The sequence below is a fragment of the Aquarana catesbeiana genome, linkage group LG04, assembly GCF_042186555.1.
Source record: "Aquarana catesbeiana isolate 2022-GZ linkage group LG04, ASM4218655v1, whole genome shotgun sequence".
Classification (NCBI taxonomy): domain Eukaryota; kingdom Metazoa; phylum Chordata; class Amphibia; order Anura; family Ranidae; genus Aquarana; species Aquarana catesbeiana.
This window is the reverse complement of record NC_133327.1, coordinates 289,352,881-289,371,809: the sequence shown is the minus strand read 5'-3', so window position 1 is coordinate 289,371,809 and position 18,929 is coordinate 289,352,881. Positions and strand designations below refer to the sequence as shown.

Genomic DNA, 18,929 nt, shown 5'->3' with positions numbered 1-18,929 from the left:
CCATCCTCCCTAGAAGACTCATACAGAGCCGAATGGAGGGTTGTCTGGTGCCCCTTATCTGACGCATCTGATCCTTCAGGGCACAGATCCTTACGGGTGGGCAAGAGTACTCTTGCTTGGACTGTGTTTAGAATCAGACCTAAATATCTTATACTTTGAGCTGGTCTCAAGGCCAACTTTTCAGTATTTATGATCCAGCCTAAGCTTTTCAAATACCTCACTGTGTATATTATGCTCTGTTCTAGAGCCTGTACTGAGTGATCTCTGAACAGGAGGTCGTCTAGATACCCGAGCACCAGGATCCCTTGAGCCCTTAAGTGACCCAGTACTGGTACTAGGACCTTTGTGAGCACTCAGGGAGCTGTAGCAAGCCCGAAGGGAAGAGCCACAAACTGAAAATGACGTTCCTCTACTGCAAAATGTAGGAACCACTGATGAGGCTGAAAGATAGGTACAAACTGCTGAGCCCAGCGGCGCTCTTGCAAACGCACGTGCACCAAGGCGAACCCAGGTGAAATGGCGCACTGTGGTGCACCATTAGGGATGAGCCGAACACTCCCTGGTTCGGTTCGCACCAGAACCTGCGAACGGACCGAAAATTCGCACAAATGTTAGAACCCCATTGACGTCTATGGGACTCGAATGTTCGAAATCAAAAGTGCTCATTTTAAAGGCTAATTTGCATGGTATTGTCCTAAAAAGGGTTTGGGGGCCCGGGTCCTGCCCCAGGGGACATGTATCAATGCAAAAAAACTTTTAAAAACGGCAGTGATTTTAATGATGCTTAAAGAAAAAAAAAAGAGAAATATTCCTTTAAATATCGTACCTGAGGGGTGTCTATAGTATGCCTGTAAAGTGGCGCATGTTTCCCGTGCTTAGAACAGTCCCTGCACAAAATGTCATTTTTAAAGGAAAAAAGTAATTCAAAACTGCTTGCAGGTTTAATGTAATGTCGGGTCCTGGCAACATGAATGAAAATCAGTGAGACAAACGGCATGGGTACCCCCCAGTCCATTACCAGGCCCTTTGGGTCTTGTATGGATATTAAGGAGAACCCCGCACCCAAATTATAAAAAGGAAAGGTGTGGGGCCACCAGGCCCTATATACTCTGAACAGCAGTATACAGGCGGTGCAAACAAGACAGGGACTGTAGGTTTGTTGTTAAGTAGAATCTGTTTGTAACTTTGAACGGGTACATTTTTAACGTGTTTAGCTCCAGCCAAAAAATCTTTTTTAAGCTTTTTGGAAAACATAGGGAAGGGTTATCACCCCGGTGACATTTGTTTTGCTGTCTGTGCTCCTCTTCAGAAGATTTCACCTCACTTTTTGTCCCAATGACAAATGTTTTTTGAAAATTTGGGGTTTTTTTGTGAAACAAGGATTGGTGATAAAGCATCAGTGGAAAGGAGAAATGTTTTTCCCATATTAACTCTTACGGGAGAGAATTTCCCTTCCTAGGGGTAGATTTCATCTCACTTCCTGTTGTCTCCTTCCGTTTGCAAGTAGGAGTCGTTTGTAAGTTGGATGTTTGAAAGTAGGGGCCTGCCCTATATACTCAGCAGAAATTTGGGGCTTAGGTGTTGTTGTGGCCACAACACTGTAAGCCCTCACAGGGCCCTGCTGTGAAATATTAGATCAAGAATTGTAATTATATGCCCCTGTTGAACAGGGGCTGAAAAATTGGGCCTTTGGTGGTGGTGGTGGTGCTGGTACCACAACACTGTAAGTCCTCACTCGCTCTTGGTGGGCGCAGAAACGGGCCCTGCTGTGAAATATTAGATCAAGAATAGTAATTACATACCCCTGTTGAACAAGGGCAGAAAAATTGGGCCTTTGGTGGTGGTGGTGGTGGTGCTGGTGCTACAACACTGTAAGTCCTTACTTGCTCTTGGTGGGTGCAGAAATGGGCCCTGCTGTGAAATATTAGATCAAGAATTGTAATTACATGCCCGTGTTGAACAGGGGCTGAAAAATTGGGCCTTTGGTGGTGATGCTGGTGCCATAACACTGTAAGTCCTCACTCACTCTTGGTGGGCACAGAAACGGGCCCTGCTGTGAAATATTAGATCAAGAATTATAATTACATGCCCCTGTTGAACAGGGGCTGAAAAATTGGGCCTTAGGCACTGGTGCTGGTGCCACAACACTGCAACCCCTCACAGATACTCTAGTTGGAATGCAGGAATGAGCCCTGCTGCAAAGTATTGCATCAAAAATTGTAATTACATGCCCCTGTTAAACAGGGGCTGAAAAATTAGGCCTTAGGCACTGGTGCTGGTGTCACAACACTGCAACCCCTCACAGATACACTAGTTGGAATGCAGGAACGAGCCCTGCTGCAAAGTATTGCATCAAAAATTGTAATTACACGCCCCTGTTAAACAGGGGCTGAAAAATTGGGCCTTAGGCACTGGTGACGGCGCCCCGAACCAAAAATGTTCTTACAAGCTATCAGCGTGATCATTAAGGAAGAAGAGGATAATTACTCAGGATAGTCACTCAGCATCAGGCAGTCTTTGACGGGATCTGAGATTTCAAAAAAAATTATTCAGTTACATCAGCATCAGGTGCTTGGTAGCTGGTGGTGATCCAAGACTGATTCATTTTTATGAAGGTCAGTCGATTGACCGAGTCGGTGGACAGACGCACCCTGTGATTGGTTACAAAGCCTCCAGCAGCACTGAATGTGCGTTCCGAAAGAACGCTGGATGCAGGACAGGCCAGTAGCTCAATTGCATACTGTGCAAGCTCTGGCCAGTGATCCATCCTCAAGACCCAGTAACCAGGATTTTCGGTGGGAAAGGTGTCCAAGTCAGATCTTGCCCCTAGGTATTCCTGCACCATGTAAAACAGATGCTGCTGATGGTTGCTGGAACCGATCATAACTTGGGGCTGCGGACTAAAAAATTGTCTGAACGCATCCGTCAGACGGCCACCTTCTCCACCGCTCCTTCTTTGACTGACCGAAGCCTCAGCAACACGTTGTCCAGAAACAGGAGTTTGCAACCTCCCAGTCTCTGGGAACGCGTTGCACAAACCTTTCTGCAAGGCCTCCCGAAGATGTTTCATCCTCTGCTCCCTCTGCGACGGCAAGATAAGGTCTGCAACCTTACCCTTGTAACGTGGATCAAGGAGGGTTGCCAGCCAGTATTGGTCCTCCTTGATACCACGAATACGAGGATCCTTACACAGGGTTTGCAGGATCAGGGAGGCCATGCAGCGTAGGTTTGATGAGGCATTCCGTCCGGAGTCCTCTGGGTCACTAAGGATGACATGGTCCGCAACCACCTCCTCCCAGCCACATATAAGTCCATGTGTTTCTTGGGACTGATCCCTTAAAGACTGCTGCTAAAGCTGAGTGCCAGGCTCCACCTCCATACTGACACAATCCTCCTCCTCCTCCTCGTCCTGTTCCTGTGTGATCGGCGGGCACGCAGGAACAATGTCTGGATAAAGGGGACCTTGAGAGCTAAGGAAGTCCTCCTCTTCCTGCCTCTGTTCTGCCTCAAGTGCCCTGTCCATTATTCCACGCAGTGTGTGCTCCAACTGGTGGACAAGGGGGACAGTGTCACTGATGCATGCACTGTCACTGCTCACCATCCTCGTGGCCTCCTCAAATGGTGACAGGACAGTGCATGCATCCCTGATCATGGCCCACTGGCGTGGGGAAAAAAAAACAAGCTCCCCTGTCCTGGTGCCATAGTTGCACAGGTACTCATTGATGGCCTTCTGCTGCGTGTGCAGCTGTTGCAGCATGGCCAACGTTGAGTTCCACCTGGTGGACATGTCACAGATTAGGAGGTTCTTGGGCAGGTTAAATTCCTTTTGGAGGTCCGCCAGCCGAGCACTGGCATTATATGGCAAAATTGGGTTGAAAGAGAAGACAGCAAGGACCTCTCCAACTGGGTCCTGCCTCTTTTGAAGATATTAGGACTATTACAGTACCGGAGGGATATAGACAAAGATATTGTAAAAATATTTTGTTTTATTCAAAAATAAGATATTAAAAAGTCCCGTAAAGGACACAAAATAGACCATAACATAATAACACAATCACAAATAAATTGTTACAGCAATGTTGACAATCAAATTGTATAGATAATGCCCACACAGACAACTGGAGGCAGGTTATATGACACTTGCAGACGTGACCTCTACAGTTTCGCGGTCACAGACGCTTCTTCAGGAGGTGTCTATTAGTACATATTCTACAAAATGAAGAAAGTATAATATCAACATTACAAACCTAGAATAAGGAAGACACATATAACATAGGAAACACACAGTTAATATTGGAGAGGGTAATCTTAGTTAAATGTTGCACTCACCAACCTATGCCCACAAGGGGTTTGGAGCAATACTGTGAGACGCCCTCAACAGGCGTTCCCCCGGGGGCGGGCCAGGGAGGCACTTAAGGTAATACTATTGTGAAAAAATAAAAATATATAAGAAATTATAAGCTCAAGGTTCTACTGAATAAGAGAACCACCCAGGTGTGCAAGGTCTGGGTAGAAAATGAAAGGGGAGAAAGAAAGGGAAGGAGGGGGGAAGAAGGGGGGGGGGGAGGAAGGGAGATGAGGAAAGAAAGAAAGGGGAAAAGGGAAAGGACAAAGGGAGGGGAAGGGAAATGAGGAGGAAAAAAAGAGAAAGAGGGAAAGGGAAGGGGGAAGGAGGGAAGGGGGAAGGAGGGAAGTGGGAAGGGGGGAGGGGGGGAGATCAAGGGGAGAGACAGAAGGGGAGGGAAAAAGAGGGAGAAAAAGAGGGGGGGGATAAAGGAAAAGGAAAGGGGGATAAAAGGAAAAAAGGAGAAGGGGGAAGAGGTAAAGAGATGTGGGAAGGGGAAGGGGGAATAGAGGGGAGAAGGGAGAGGAGGGAAAGGGTGTGAGGAAATAGACCTGGGGAGAAAGGGGAAAGAGAACCTACCACCTGACCAAAGTAATATACATAAAAAGGCTTGAAAGAGTGGAGGGTTTTGATAATGAAAAGATATACCCACCGTTGCTGTACTATTAAAAACTAAACTCGATGGCAGTTCGTACCCAGACTGAGTGAGTGATGGAACAACAGTAGCCGTGAAGGCCAGACCGCAATGCCACAGGGAGCCACTGGGGAAAAGTACATAAATAAAATAAAGTATATCAATTTGCTAAGCATCTCTATCGGAGGGAGAAATGCTTGCAAGGGAAAAGAGAGATGGTGCAAAGTAGTAAGGTGGTATCCCTCACCCTCCCCCAAAAACGACATGTGGCAGGTACTTACAAGTTAAGCAGCGCTGAGGACAACAGCTGCCATCTCTTCCGGGTCCGATCCCCCTCTGCTGCGCATGCGCGAGGAAAACATCCAGCGCAGGCGCGCAGCTCCACAATGGTTGACGCAACAGCGTCAGTCAGGAGAAGCAGCAGCTAGGCTCCGTGGAGCCCCGCCCACTGCCGGAGGGTCGCAAGCCAGCCGTTCGGGGGAGAAATAGCTCCTCACATCACTCCAGAGGGAAAGCAAGTGCAATGCTGTGTAATCCGATTAATGGGGTAGCTACGGCAGAGACTGATGGACATATTGATGAATCATTCAAGAAAATACTTATAGGAGTGTGCCTCGTTAATACCGGGTGGGATCAAAGCGTTGAGTCGCTCAATCCAGAGCGATTCACGCTTCAAAATTTGGCAATCCCAATTGCCCCCTCTGGGGTCCTCAGGAACGACTTCTAAGACTGTAAATCTGATATAATCGAGATTAAAGCGGTGGTGAATGCCTATATGGCGGCCCACTGTAGTGAGCTTGCCATTAGTGGAGGCATATAAGTGGTCACCCAGTCTCTGCCGTAGCTCTCTGATTGTCTTTCCCACATAAAAAGCGCTACAAGCGCAGGTCATAAGATAAATTATGCCACTTGTGCCACAATGGGCTGAGTGTTTTGGAAAGAACATCTCTCCGTTTGGGAGTAGAAATTGTTGTCCCTCTTGGATCCAGGGGCAGTGTGGGCAATTGCCACACTTGAAAGTGCCTCTGGGTTCTTTTGGGCCAGAAAGGGGGATTTTGTAATGGCTATGAGTGAGCCTGTCCCTCAAGGAGGTGGCCCTCCTGAAGACAGGAGTTGATTCAATGTATTTTCTAAGCGTATGGGGGTCAGTCAAAATATGCCAATGGCTTGATAATATGTTACGTAACTGGTGGTGATGGGTGGAGAATTTGGTGATGATTTTAGTCATATGAGGTTGTTTAGGATGTGGAGGACCGAACAGTAATGTTTGTCGATCTAGGGCTAAGGCCTTGTCCCCACCCCCCTTCTCTCTGCATTATCAGGTCTTTCCCATGACTGTCTGCAAGTGGAATCTCCACACATAGTCTTTTGCACAATGTGTTTACAAGTATTTAAGTTGTTGATTTGGCTTACCACAAGTATTTTGTACAATACATGCTTTGTAATGATTGTCATGTATATTGATTATTGTTGTTTCTGTATGGGGCTGAGTGGTGCACATCCCTGGCCATGGGAAAAGTCTGTTCCCACTGCCAGTGATCCGGCATCCCTGTCCCTGATTTATTCTTTGTTAAACTCTGTCCATTAATCGGATTACACAGCATTGCACTTGCTTTCCCTCTGGAGTGATGTGAGGAGTTATTTCTCCCCCGAACGGCGGGCTTGCGACCCTCCGGCAGTGGGTGGGGCTCCACGGAGCCTAGCTGCTGCTTCTCCTGATTGACGCTGTTCAGTCAACCATTGTGGAGCTACGCGCCTGCGCTGGATGTTTTCCTCGCGCATGCGCAGCAGAGGGGGATCGGACCCGGAAGAGATGGCAACTGTTGTCCTCAGCGCTGCTTAACTTCCGGGTTGGAAGCATTTAAGGCGTCAGACTCATCTGACAGCCAAGAGAGGCACACACCCAGCAGTCTATCAGCGCCGCTTGGTAACTTGTAAGTACCTGCCACATGTCATTTTTGGGGGAGGGTGGGGGATACCACCTTACTACTTTGCACCATCTCTCTTTGCCCTTGCAAGCATTTCTCCCTCTGATAGAGATGCTTAGCAAATGGATATACTTTATTTTATTTATGTACTTTTCCCCAGTGGCTCCCTGTGGCATTGCGGTCTGGCCTTCACGGCTACTGTTGTTCCATCACTCACTCACTCTGGGTACGAACTGCCATCGAGTTTAGTTTTTAATAGTACAGCAACGGTGGGTATATCTTTTCGATATCAAAACCCTCCACTCTTTCAAGCCTTTTTATGTATATTACTTTGGTCAGGTGGTAGGTTCTCTTTCCCCTTTCTCCCCAGGTCTATTTCCTCACACCCTTTCCCTCCTCTCCCTTCTCCCCTCTATTCCCCCTTCCCCTTCCCACATCTCTTTACCTCTTCCCCCTTCTCCTTTTTTCCTTTTATCCCCCTTTCCTTTTCCTTTATTTTCCTTTAACCTCTTTTTCTCCCCCCCCTCTTTTTCTCCCTCTTTTTCCCTCCCCTTCTGTCCCTCCCCTTGATCTTACAGAGAGGGTACAGAGAGGTTCTCCCCCTTCCCCCTTCCCTTTCCCTCTTTCTCTTTTTTTCCCCCTCATTTCCCTTCCCCTCCCTTTGTCCTTTCCCTTTTCCCCTTTCTTTCTTTCCTCATCTCCCTTCCTCCCCCCCCCCTTCTTCCCCCCTCCTTCCCTTTCCGTCTCCCCTTTCATTTTCTACCCAGACCTTACACACCTGGGTGGTTCTCTTATTCAGTAGAACCTTGAGCTTATAATTTCTTATATATTTTTATTTTTTCACAATAGTATTACCTTAAGTGCCTCCCTGGCCCGCCCCCGGGGGAACGCCTGTTGAGGGCGTCTCACAGTATCGCTCCAAACCCCTTGTGGGCATAGGTTGGTGAGTGCAACATTTAACTAAGATTACCCTCTCCAATATTACCTGTGTGTTTCCTATGTTATATGTGTCTTCCTTATTCTAGGTTTGTAATGTTGATATTATACTTTCTTCATTTTGTAGAATATGTACTAATAGACGCCTGCTGAAGAAGCGGCTGTGACCGCAAAACTGTAGAGGTCACGTCTGCAAGTGTCATATAACCTGCCTCCAGTTGTCTGTGTGGGCATTATCTATACAATTTGATTGTCAACATTGCTGTAACAATTTATTTGTAATTGTGTTATTATGTTATGGTCTATTTTGTGTCCTTTACGGGACTTTTTAATATCTTATTTTTGAATAAAACAAAATATTTTTACAATATCTTTGTCTATATCCCTCCAGTACCGTAATAGTCCTAATATCTTCGAAAGAGGCAGGACCCAGTTGGAGAGGTCCTTGCTTTCTTCTCTTTCAACCCAATTTTGCTTTATTCATTTAAAGAATGATGGTACCTACTAACGATACTACACCCTACCTATTTAACCACGTGGCTAACTTTTGAATATCACTGGCATTATATGACCTGCGGAAATGCACACAGACTTTCCTGGCCTGCCTCAGGACATCCTGTAAGCCCGGGTACCTGCCCAAGAACCGCTGCACCACCAAGTTAAGGACGTGAGCCAAACAGGGCACATGGGTCATTTGTCCCTGTTGGAGGGCAGAGAGGAGGTTGGTACCATTGTCGCAAACCACCATTCCTTCTTTAAGTTGGTGTGGCGTCAACTACCTCTGAACCTGCCCCTGCAGAGCTGACAGAACCTCTGCCCCAGTGTGGCTCCTGTCCCTCAAGCACACCAGCTCAAGCACCGCATGGCATCTTTTGGCCTGCCTACATGCGTAGCCCCTTGAACGCCTACGGAGCACCGCTGGTTCCGAGGACAAAGCACAGGAAGAGGCCATGGAGGAAGAAGAAGAGGAGGGGGTGGAGGAGAGATGTGTGTCACAATCATTAGTAGTGGCATTTTGGAGGCGTGGTGGCGGAACAACCTCCAACACTACTGCACCTTGTCCTGCATCCTTCCCAGCTGCCAGCAGAGTCACCCAATGCGCCGTGAAACTTAGGTAACGTCCCTGTCCATGCCTGCTGGACCATGAGACAGCGGTAATATGCACCTTACTGCTGAGCGCCCTGTCCAGCGAGGCATGGACATTGCCTTCCACATGCCGGTAGAGAGCCAGAATCTCCTTCCGTGAGAGAAAGTGGCGTTTGGGTACCTGCCACTGAGGAACCGCACATTCCGCAAACTCACGGAAGGGGGCAGATTCTACCAACTGAAAAGGCAGCAGTTGAAGTGCTAGCAAATTTGCCAAGCTAGCATTCAACCGCTGGGCATGTGGATGGCTGGGAGCAAACTTCTTTCGGCGGTGCAGCAGCTGGGGCAGGGAAATTTGCCTGGTATGATCTGACGTCGGTGTACCAAAAGCAGATTGCCCACAAGTACTTGGCTGTGACACACCTAATTCTACACCTTCATTCCTCTCAGTGCAGGTCTCATAGAGGACTGAAGGTATAGTGGGGTTGGAGATCTCAGCTGATGAGGAGCAAGGAGAGGTCCTCTTTGTTCTTTGGTGTGGGTCTTTTAGATACGCTTGCCAACGAACTGCATGGCAGGTCAACATATGTCTGGTCAAGCATGTGGTACCCAAGCGGGAGATGTTTTGGCCACGCAAGATACACTTGAGACATATGTTGCAAATAGCAGCGGTGCGATCTGATGCACTTGTCTCAAAAAAGGCCCACACCAAAGAACTTTTTGAATAACACAGAGCCTGCTTGCCCTCTTTTATTGGCTTGTGACTGTCTGCCTCTCCTTGTTGGCCTTCCAGACATACTAATGGCCCGTAGCTGCACTAAGCTGGGATATATATATATATATATATATATATATATATATATATATATATATATATATATATTTTTTTTTATATGTACTGATACTTCAGCTAGCAAAATCAACTGCCTGCCTGTAGTATGAGAACACCACCAACCTTCTACAGGTAGCTTTAGCTGAACACTGTTCAGAGCTTGCAAAAAACAAACTTGTAGCTTATTTAGCTGCCTGCGGTAGTGATAGGATCAGGAAAACACCACCAACCTTCTACAGGTAGCTTTAGGTGAACACTGTGCAGAGCTCGCAAAAAAATAACTTGAAGCTTATTTAGCTGCCTGCGGTAGTGATAGGATCAGGAAAACACCACCAACCTTCTACAGGTAGCTTTAGCTGAACACTGTGCAGAGCTCGCAAAAAAATAACTTGTAGGTTTAGCTGAACACTGTGAGGAGGACGCACTACACTAACTTGTAGTTTTAGCTGAACACTGTGAGCAGGACGCACTACACTAACTTGTAGTTTTAGCTGAACACTGTGCAGAGGTCTCACTACACTAACTTGTAGTTTTAGCTGAACACTGTGAGCAGGACGCACTACACTAACTTGTAGGTTTAGCTGAACACTGTGAGGAGGACGCACTACACTAACTTGTAGCTTTAGCTGAACACTGTGCAGAGGTCGCACTACACTAACTTGTAGTTTTAGCTGAACACTTTGAGGAGGACGCACTACACTAACTTGTAGCTTTAGCTGAACACTGTGCAGAGGTCTCACTACACTAACTTGTAGCTTTAGCTGAACACTGTGCAGAGGTCTCACTACCCTAACTTGTAGTTTTAGTTGAACACTGTGAGCAGGACCCACTACACTAACCTGTAGCTTTAGCTGAACACTGTGCAGAGGTCTCACTACACTAACTTGTAGTTTTAGCTGAACACTGTGAGCAGGACGCACTACACTAACTTGTAGCTTTAGCTGAACACTGTGCAGAGGTATCACTACACTAACTTATAGTTTTAGCTGAACACTGTGAGCAGGACACACTACACTAACTTGTAGCTTTAGATGAACACTGTGCAGAGGTCTCACTACACTAACTTGTAGTTTTAGCTGAACACTGTGAGCAGGACGCACTACACTAACTTGTAACTTTAGCTGAACACTGTATAGAGGTCTCACTACACTAACTTGTAGTTTTAGCTGAACACTGTGAGCAGGACGCACTACACTAACTTGTAGCTTTAGCTGAACACTGTGCAGAGGTCTCACTACACTAACTTGTAGTTTTAGCTGAACACTGTGAGGAGGACGCACTACACTAACTGTAAATAGTCTAGCTGCCTGACTGTGTTACTAATAGGATCAAAAGAACACCAGCAATTTTCTTCAGGTAGCTGTAAATACTGTAACAAGACAAGCCTGTCTGTCAGTAGGAAGATAACAGGAATGGATCTAGCTAAACTGAATACAGTGTATATATATATATATATGCAACACCTGGGATGCATATATATATATATATATATATATATACACAATACACTGTAAGTGCAGCTAACTCACTGACTGTCCTGCTTAATCTAGCTAACTCAAATGAAATGACACTGTCTCTCTCTCTATCTCTCAGCACGCCGGACCACACTACACAGGGCCGCCGTGCAGGCGGCCTTATATAGTGTGGGGCGTGTTCTAAACCCCCTGAGCCATAATTGGCCAAAGCCACCCTGGCTTTGGCCAATTACAGCTCTCTCTACCGACGGCGCTGTGATTGGCCAAGCATTCGGGTCATAGTGCATGCTTGGCCAATCATCAGCCAGCAATGCACTGCGATGCCGCAGTGAATTATGGGCCGTGACGCGCCACACGAATTTGGCGCGAACGGCCCATATCGTTCGCAATTCGATTCGAACACGAAGCGCATCCCTATGCACCATCATACAGGTAAAAAACAGCCAGACACAAGCAAAAAAAAAAGGTACACTTTGAAAACACCCATAGCTAGCCCAGAACTCCCCTGTATGGTCACTGCACACAGGTGTCCAGCCTTTAGCTAGCTTGACTGATTGTTACAATCACTGGGACACCCCACAATAATAAAATAAAGGGGTTTCACTTACTCATCCAGGCACAGGGCCACTTAGAAACGAAGGGCCCAATCTTCACCATTCACGGCGGGTTCCTGTCACTAGGACCTTCAGGGACTGGGTACCCTTTCATGTTTATGGTCCACTCCCTTGGACCTGTACAGCACCCTGCAGGAAATGCCTTAGTGCTGTAGTGTCCAGGATTTCCACTCCGCAGGGTCCAGCGCCCAAAGGCCGCGTTACAGGCAAAACCTCGCAGGATCTTGAGTCTTCTTTGCAAGGCTCAATTTATCTAAGCATAAAAGCCTGTGTCAAATGGATGCAATCGGTCAATCCCTTGATTCATTTTTGGAAACATTTGTGGGACAAGAGACCTGGAGCTCAGAGAGCTCAAACAAACCGTGCATCCACCTTGCAGACACTGGTAAAAAACTAAAGTACTTCCTGTATAGGAGGGGTTATATAGGAGATCACTTCCTGTCTAAAGACCTTTGGTCTACCAGTGTCCATTCACCTAATGATGAAGTATAACCCAGCAGGTAATGAATATTAGCCCAACTCTGTGTCCCATGATGTATGAAAAAGACATTTCAATTTTTGACAGCAAGGCTAATTCTTACTTTCATCAACAGTACCTCTATAGGGTTACGGTGTGAATGCACCACCAACACCCAAAGCCCAATTTTTCCACACCTGTTACTTCTATCCAAAATCTGCAAAAGAGACACCAGAATCTATCCCAAAAATCTCTAATCTTGTTCTGAGTGCACTAAATTGTGGCCTCATCATACAGACTGGCTCTCCAAGCCATTGTTTATAAAATAAAAGAAGGTTGAATGGAAAATGTCATTTTTTTGGCTTTATAAATGTCATTGTTGCTGCAGCAGGCTCTATACATGGTACAAATGTGCCACATTACAGTTAGACTAAGGGGACCCCCCAGGCACTATACTTAAAGGATTTTTTAATTTATATTGTTATTTTTCATTTTGATGGTTTCGCTTTAAGCAGAAGTAAATCACTGCTCATTTAAATATTATGTTTTTTACAAACTTTTTTTTCATTGATACATGTCCCCCAGGGCAGTACCCGGACCCCCATAACCATTGTATGCCCAAGTACTTGCATAAAAGCCTTCAAAATGGGCACTTTTGATATTTTCAGTTTGGTTCCACAGACTTCAATGGCGTTCGTTATTCAGTTCTGAACTTTTGCGATGTTAAAAAGTTCTGCTGCAAACCGAACAGGGGGTCATTTGGCCCATCTCTAGTCCTGGAGGAAGAGAAATTACACCCACAACTCCTCCCAGCTTTCGCCTCGCTGCAGCATCTGATTTCTCTTAATAAAAAAGGTATACATTTAAAAATGTTATTTTTTGTATTCACCATAACAAATAATGAACACATGTACAAAACCACTTTAAATTCCCAACTTATTAACATTAATGTGTAAGTAGAAAGTATAGCATAATGATAGCATTCTGTTCCTATCTTACACATTCCATCAGTCTTTCAGCTAGCAGTTCAGTAAGGTTTGGTAATAAAACTTATTTCGTTTTTTTAATGCTTCAGAAGTGCATAACAGATAAAAAGTAGCTCTGTGTACATGACTCACAACATTTCAAAACTCAGCTTTGGATTTCTAAACATAACTGGCTGAAAAAATCAAAAGTAAAAACTGGCACAAGTAAAACACAATATGTAACTGGTTAAGTATAATTGGTAGGGATGGTAATAAACATTTACATTGTAAAGTGTATATCCTTATGAAGTTGACCATACACACTTAAAGTACAGTATATAGTTGTTTTTTCTTTTGATTAACATATACCATCACCATAGCTCAGATATGGATTTTTCTTTTGCCAAAATAAAAATGATCCTTCAGAAGTTGAAAAAATATAATAGCTTTCATATCTTTAATGTATTTTAGGATTTTTTTTTTAAAAAAGTATGTATTCACTCAACTGTTACCTATATAACTGTTATATAAAAAGAGACTTTATTGTATTTTACTTTGGGGAGGGGGGTTTGTGCATGACCCCCAAAAATCAGGCTTCAACTTCTGATAGATCTTTTATACTGTGAAAAAAAAAATCTGAACCACTTGGTGCTTTCATCCTTTCTCTCCATACAGGCTAACTCCCCTAGGCACCTCATTGGAATGCCACAGAAAAATAGAGAACTGCCACACTACAACAATAATTACTGAATACAGTCAGAACTACAACCAAGTTTAGAGTCCAGCATACCACCAGCCCAGTCCTTAAATTACAATAGCTGGGTGATAACCGATAAACAACTGGGCTTTTCGCCCAACATTGGTGCCCTAAGCTTGCCTCTTGTGATTATATAATTACATTGCCCAAGTGTTATCTGGGCTTTTAAAATTTACCAACAAATGATAATAAGTAACAAATGTGTAAAAGATGTGTACAGGTAATTGAAAATAGAACACATTTTGCTGAATAAACTACTGAAACATAAAATACTAAACAATACCTTGAGTGGTGCTTGTAAACGAGCAGAAGCATTTGATGACACCTCCAAGGGATTGTTATTTTCTAATAGAGCATTGCTTGCTGACAGTACATTTTGTTGATTGCTGCTGTTCTTCAAAAATAATCTTAATTTTGTGGTTGTGTTGTTTTCTAGTATAAATGTCCTTTGGATCTTTTTATCTTTTATATTATCTTTAGCTGTGAAAAGGCTTTCAGCTAATTTTGAAGTAGGCTCCTGAAAGTATGAACAGAAAATATGGTCATCCATCAATATGCAGTATTCGTCACAAATGGAACTGTTTAGATCTCATATGCCAATGAAAGGTCAAACGTTTTACAGTAATGATGCTCATTGTTGGAAAAAGGAGTCACAACTTAGCCTATTAGAGACTAGAGATCAGCTTTGGATTCGGGTTAAACATGAGTTTGACCCAAACCAAGTCTGTATGCAGTACAGTTGATGTGGTAAACAATTATCAACTGTAAGGCTGTCATTTAGTCCAGTCAGCTTCTCTTTGTAAGCAAGAAGGCTTCCAAATCAGGAAAAGCTCCCCTGCCCTCAAAGACCGCCACCTCTTCTGAGCCAGGAATGTGGGGAGGAGGTCTTTGTCCTATACAATATAGGGACCAATGTATTTTCAAAAATAATAAAAGAATTACAACAGGTTGCTCAGGCAGTGTGTACTGTACATAGGTTCCAGCATACCGTTTATAAGCAATATATGTAAAAGGAGGATTAGGAGACTTTCAAGGTACCAAAAGAAACGATACAATACATAGAGTTGGGCAAACAGTTTGAGCCGAGCAAAAGTTATTGCCAGAACATTGCCTTTTTGCCCATTAGGCGAACACCCGAATGTGCTGGGCACTTGGCGCACTTGTTCGCCAGCTGAGGGCCCCACAATGCACTGGACACTGCATAGTGCATTCTGGGGCCCTAGCTGAATGAAGCAATGCACCTGTACAAGAAAATTCATGAGTGTGAAATTGACCCTACTAGACATAAGGATAAGGAAGATAGCATAGAGTTCAGTAAGGTGGCCTGAATGTAATATTTGAATGTGCGGCATCTCTTCTCCTCTCTGAATTACTAGTAGCACCTAGAAGAGCCCTATGTGCTTCCAATAATGTGTTTGAAAACAGGACCCCTGCCAAACCTGATGATGGTAATATACCTGATATGGCCTAGATCAGGGATATGCAATTAGCGGATCTAATGCTTGTGGCTGTCAAAGTCTTGCTATGCCTCATGGGGCTTGTAGTTCTACAAACAGCTGGAGGTCCGCTAATTGCATATCCCTGACCTAGATTAAGAGTGCACTACTCAAGGGGATTACAGTCCTGGGGCTAATTGTAATTATAGTAAAAGCAGGCACTCAGAATTAGCACTGACTTTCAACAAGTTCACTGGCATGACTTGTCTCCATATCTACAAAGCAGAATCAGGTATCATGCACAGTACATAAAATGTCTAAAACAACTTTATGATGAATATGGTTTGCCAGATGTTTCATTTAAAAGTTTTATTGCTTTAACATTGAATCATGTTAAGATATTAATGCAAGATGCAAGACTAATTACAACCAATGTTTTAAAGTAGATTTACAAAGTCTTAAAGCCAAGATGAACTTTTAGTTTAAATTACCTAAATATAGCAGAAAAACTCATGTCCTGCCAGCATGCTGCAGAGTAGGGCCCTTGTTCTCTTTGGGGAAGCAGTGACCCAGCATGCCCACTACTGAGTCAGAGCCAGACCTCTGACTCAAATTAATGGGAAGCATGAGCTTTGCTGATGTAGACCTCCTTGGGGGGGGGAGGGGGGGGGTAATGAGAACTGGCCCTCCCTAAATAGGATATTGCGTTAAACCTGAAGGTAAATAAGAGAACAAAAAAAAAATGCTAAGCGGAAGAGTGTGTTTAATAATAAAGTTGACAGTGCCTCCATCTAGGATATGGAGAGGATTCCCATCCTAGGAAATTAATCAGTAATCTAATCAAAGTATTTCAATGCAGATGAACTACTGCAATCAGCATATAACATTAACCATACTGTAAGTATATAGATGCACACTGGAATGGAAATACAAGCTTCATGTAAAAGATTAATACTAGTACTTATATCCAATGTATAAACAGGTATAATCAGCAAAGGGCCCAACAAAAGTTTTGATGGATTTGTGCACACACACCCAGGTTTATATAGTTATTAATATTAATAATGTTGCAGCAAAGTTCAGTTGCAAGGGCCCATGAGGATTATCACAATGCTTGTCCAGTTTTGTGTCAGAGAAATAAAGATCAGCGGTAATTTAGGGATCCTATAACCTTTGTCCAACCAGCCTGGAACGCAGATTTTCACCAGCCAAAACCATGGTATGGCACTGGAACTCAAAGTCAGTGTATCTATTCTGCACCTTATTCCTTAGTAGTTTCTAATCTGTCATGCAAATGGACCTCTAACTACCAGAAGTGGCGGTCCAATGCCTAACCTGGCTCTAGCCTATGCTGGTTATTGAGCCCTAAGCTACAACTAACTATAGATTCCCAGACCAGAAGTGACAAAGTTATGTAAAATAACAGGAACTGCATATGAACTCCATTGCAATAAAGAGGATAATCCACTAATAAACAGCAAGGTGACCACTACGCACGCACACTGTATAACAGCCCTAATTATTTGGTATAGTGCATGTTAAGATAACAAGGAGAAAGATATACATGTACTCCTGTCCCCAGTGTAGTGCAGGGGTTTTGTTACCCAAGTTATCATGCTAAATAATGTGTTGTTCCTTAAAGAGGAGTTCCACCCAGGGGCTCCATTTAAAAAAAAAAAATTTAAAGTCAGCAGCTACAAATACTGCAGCTGCTGACTTTTAATTGGACACTTACCTGTCCCTGGGTCCAGCGATGCGGGGGATCGAAGCCCCGCTCGTCCCCCCCCCTCCGCTCGTCGGCGCCGGCATTTCAACTGTGGGCGCCGGGCTGTGGCTTCACAGCCTGGCACCCACTGCGCATGCGCGAGCGGCACCGCGCGCCGTGATTGGCCGCTCAATCACCTGGGACCTGTAATGGGTCCCAGATGAGTGACAGGAGGGAGGGAGCAGAGCTGAGCCCTTCCTGTGCCGAGGGGGAAGTGATGTCACCAGCCCAGGCAAAGGAAGAGGCAGACTACGAGGGACCACCTAGCAACAGGCATTTAGAGGTAAGTAAAAAAAAATATATATCCAAATGTTTTTTTGGGGTTTTTTTTAGAATTTTTCAGGTATTTTTGTTTTTTTTTGGGTGGAACCCCAAGTAAGGGTTTGGCTCCCTCTAGTGACCACTAAAACTTTGTCAGGACCTTGTCTCTTTCTTTGAAGCAAACAGTTATGCATTGTGGAATTGGTAGTTTGAAGAGGAAGTGACTCTTGTGCTTAAATCAGTCTGGGAACTACTGACCCACAATGCCCAGTTCACTGACCCACAATGCCAAGTCACAGAACAGCCTGCTGGGTAGGCAGATAAAAGGACAGGGGTGGCATGCTTTCTCTCTCTCCGGACACCATTCAACAACCAGCATGGAGCTGGTGTGTGTGACCAGGAGGCTGCGGCCTCTGCAGTGCGGAGTGGGATCGCCAGTCTCTGAGGGACTTCAGGATATAGCCCTGTGAGTCCAGCAGGCAGATTGGTGTGCAGTGCCAGGACATCTGAAAGGTTTTCTGCATCCCAGCCATTCGGAGGAGCGGTACAGCATGGCGGCACCATCTTCCATCAGACTTAGACATCAGGAGGAGAGTCTGGATGGAGCCTCACAGCCTCTGGGTCTATTGTGGTGAGTAGGCACCTGCCTATTTCAGTAGAGTGCGTTATTAACTGAGTGAGTTATTTACAGACTGCTGGTGAGACTTGTAGTCCCACAGAAGTGATCTCACTTATCCATAGGCTGCATACAGTTGAGCTCCAGGGTTTGTCTTACCTGGGCTATAAAGTCAATACTGAATTACATCCACTTATCAGGAGGAAGTATTCTAAGTATCCTATATCTTCAGTTACACAGTTACCAGTGCATCATTTATTCTGCTGCTTGCTTTTTATTTGTTTCCCTGTTTGGATTACAAATACTGCAGTCTAAAACTACGGCTAACTGAAGATATCTGAAGACAAGGAACTTTTGTCGTCTTTTACAAAGAGTCATGGTTCTACTTTGCATTTGGGATATTGTATTGCAACCTAGGGGGAGCCCTTGAGTATAGGTTAAATATTGCATTGTGTCATTACATGTGAAAGACACTACTTTGCAATTTGGTGTGTTTGTGTTGAGGCTTCAGTGGGAAGGTGTTTGATATAGGTCTTTGAGGATATCAGACATTTGTCCCACTGTACCCCTATACTCTATACGCTGATTATTGAATCTACAGTTCTCATATCTGTGCTGATTGTTATCCACTGTCATTTTCTGTTTATATATGACCACATTGTTCCTTATGTTTATTGTCCATTTCAGTAAACTTTCTTAGTGGTTGATTGATATTCTGTGTGAGTCTCTGTCTGTTATTACAGCTGGTGAAGTGACGGGTTCCAAGATTATGGTAAATATATTGTATAGTGTATCATTACTGTGTTTCTCTCTACGGCAGGG

The 18,929-nt window shown here is 44.6% G+C and overlaps 1 protein-coding gene across 1 annotated transcript in view; it reads right to left on the bottom strand.

Moving 5' to 3' along the window:
- LOC141141236 (uncharacterized) overlaps window positions 1-18,929 on the bottom strand; it is a 119,552-nt gene that overhangs the window by 77,762 nt on the left and 22,861 nt on the right. The window contains exon 3 of the mRNA XM_073628920.1: window positions 14,313-14,546. Within this exon, the coding sequence (XP_073485021.1) occupies window positions 14,313-14,546 (234 nt within the window). The remainder of the gene's footprint in view (window positions 1-14,312; window positions 14,547-18,929) is intronic.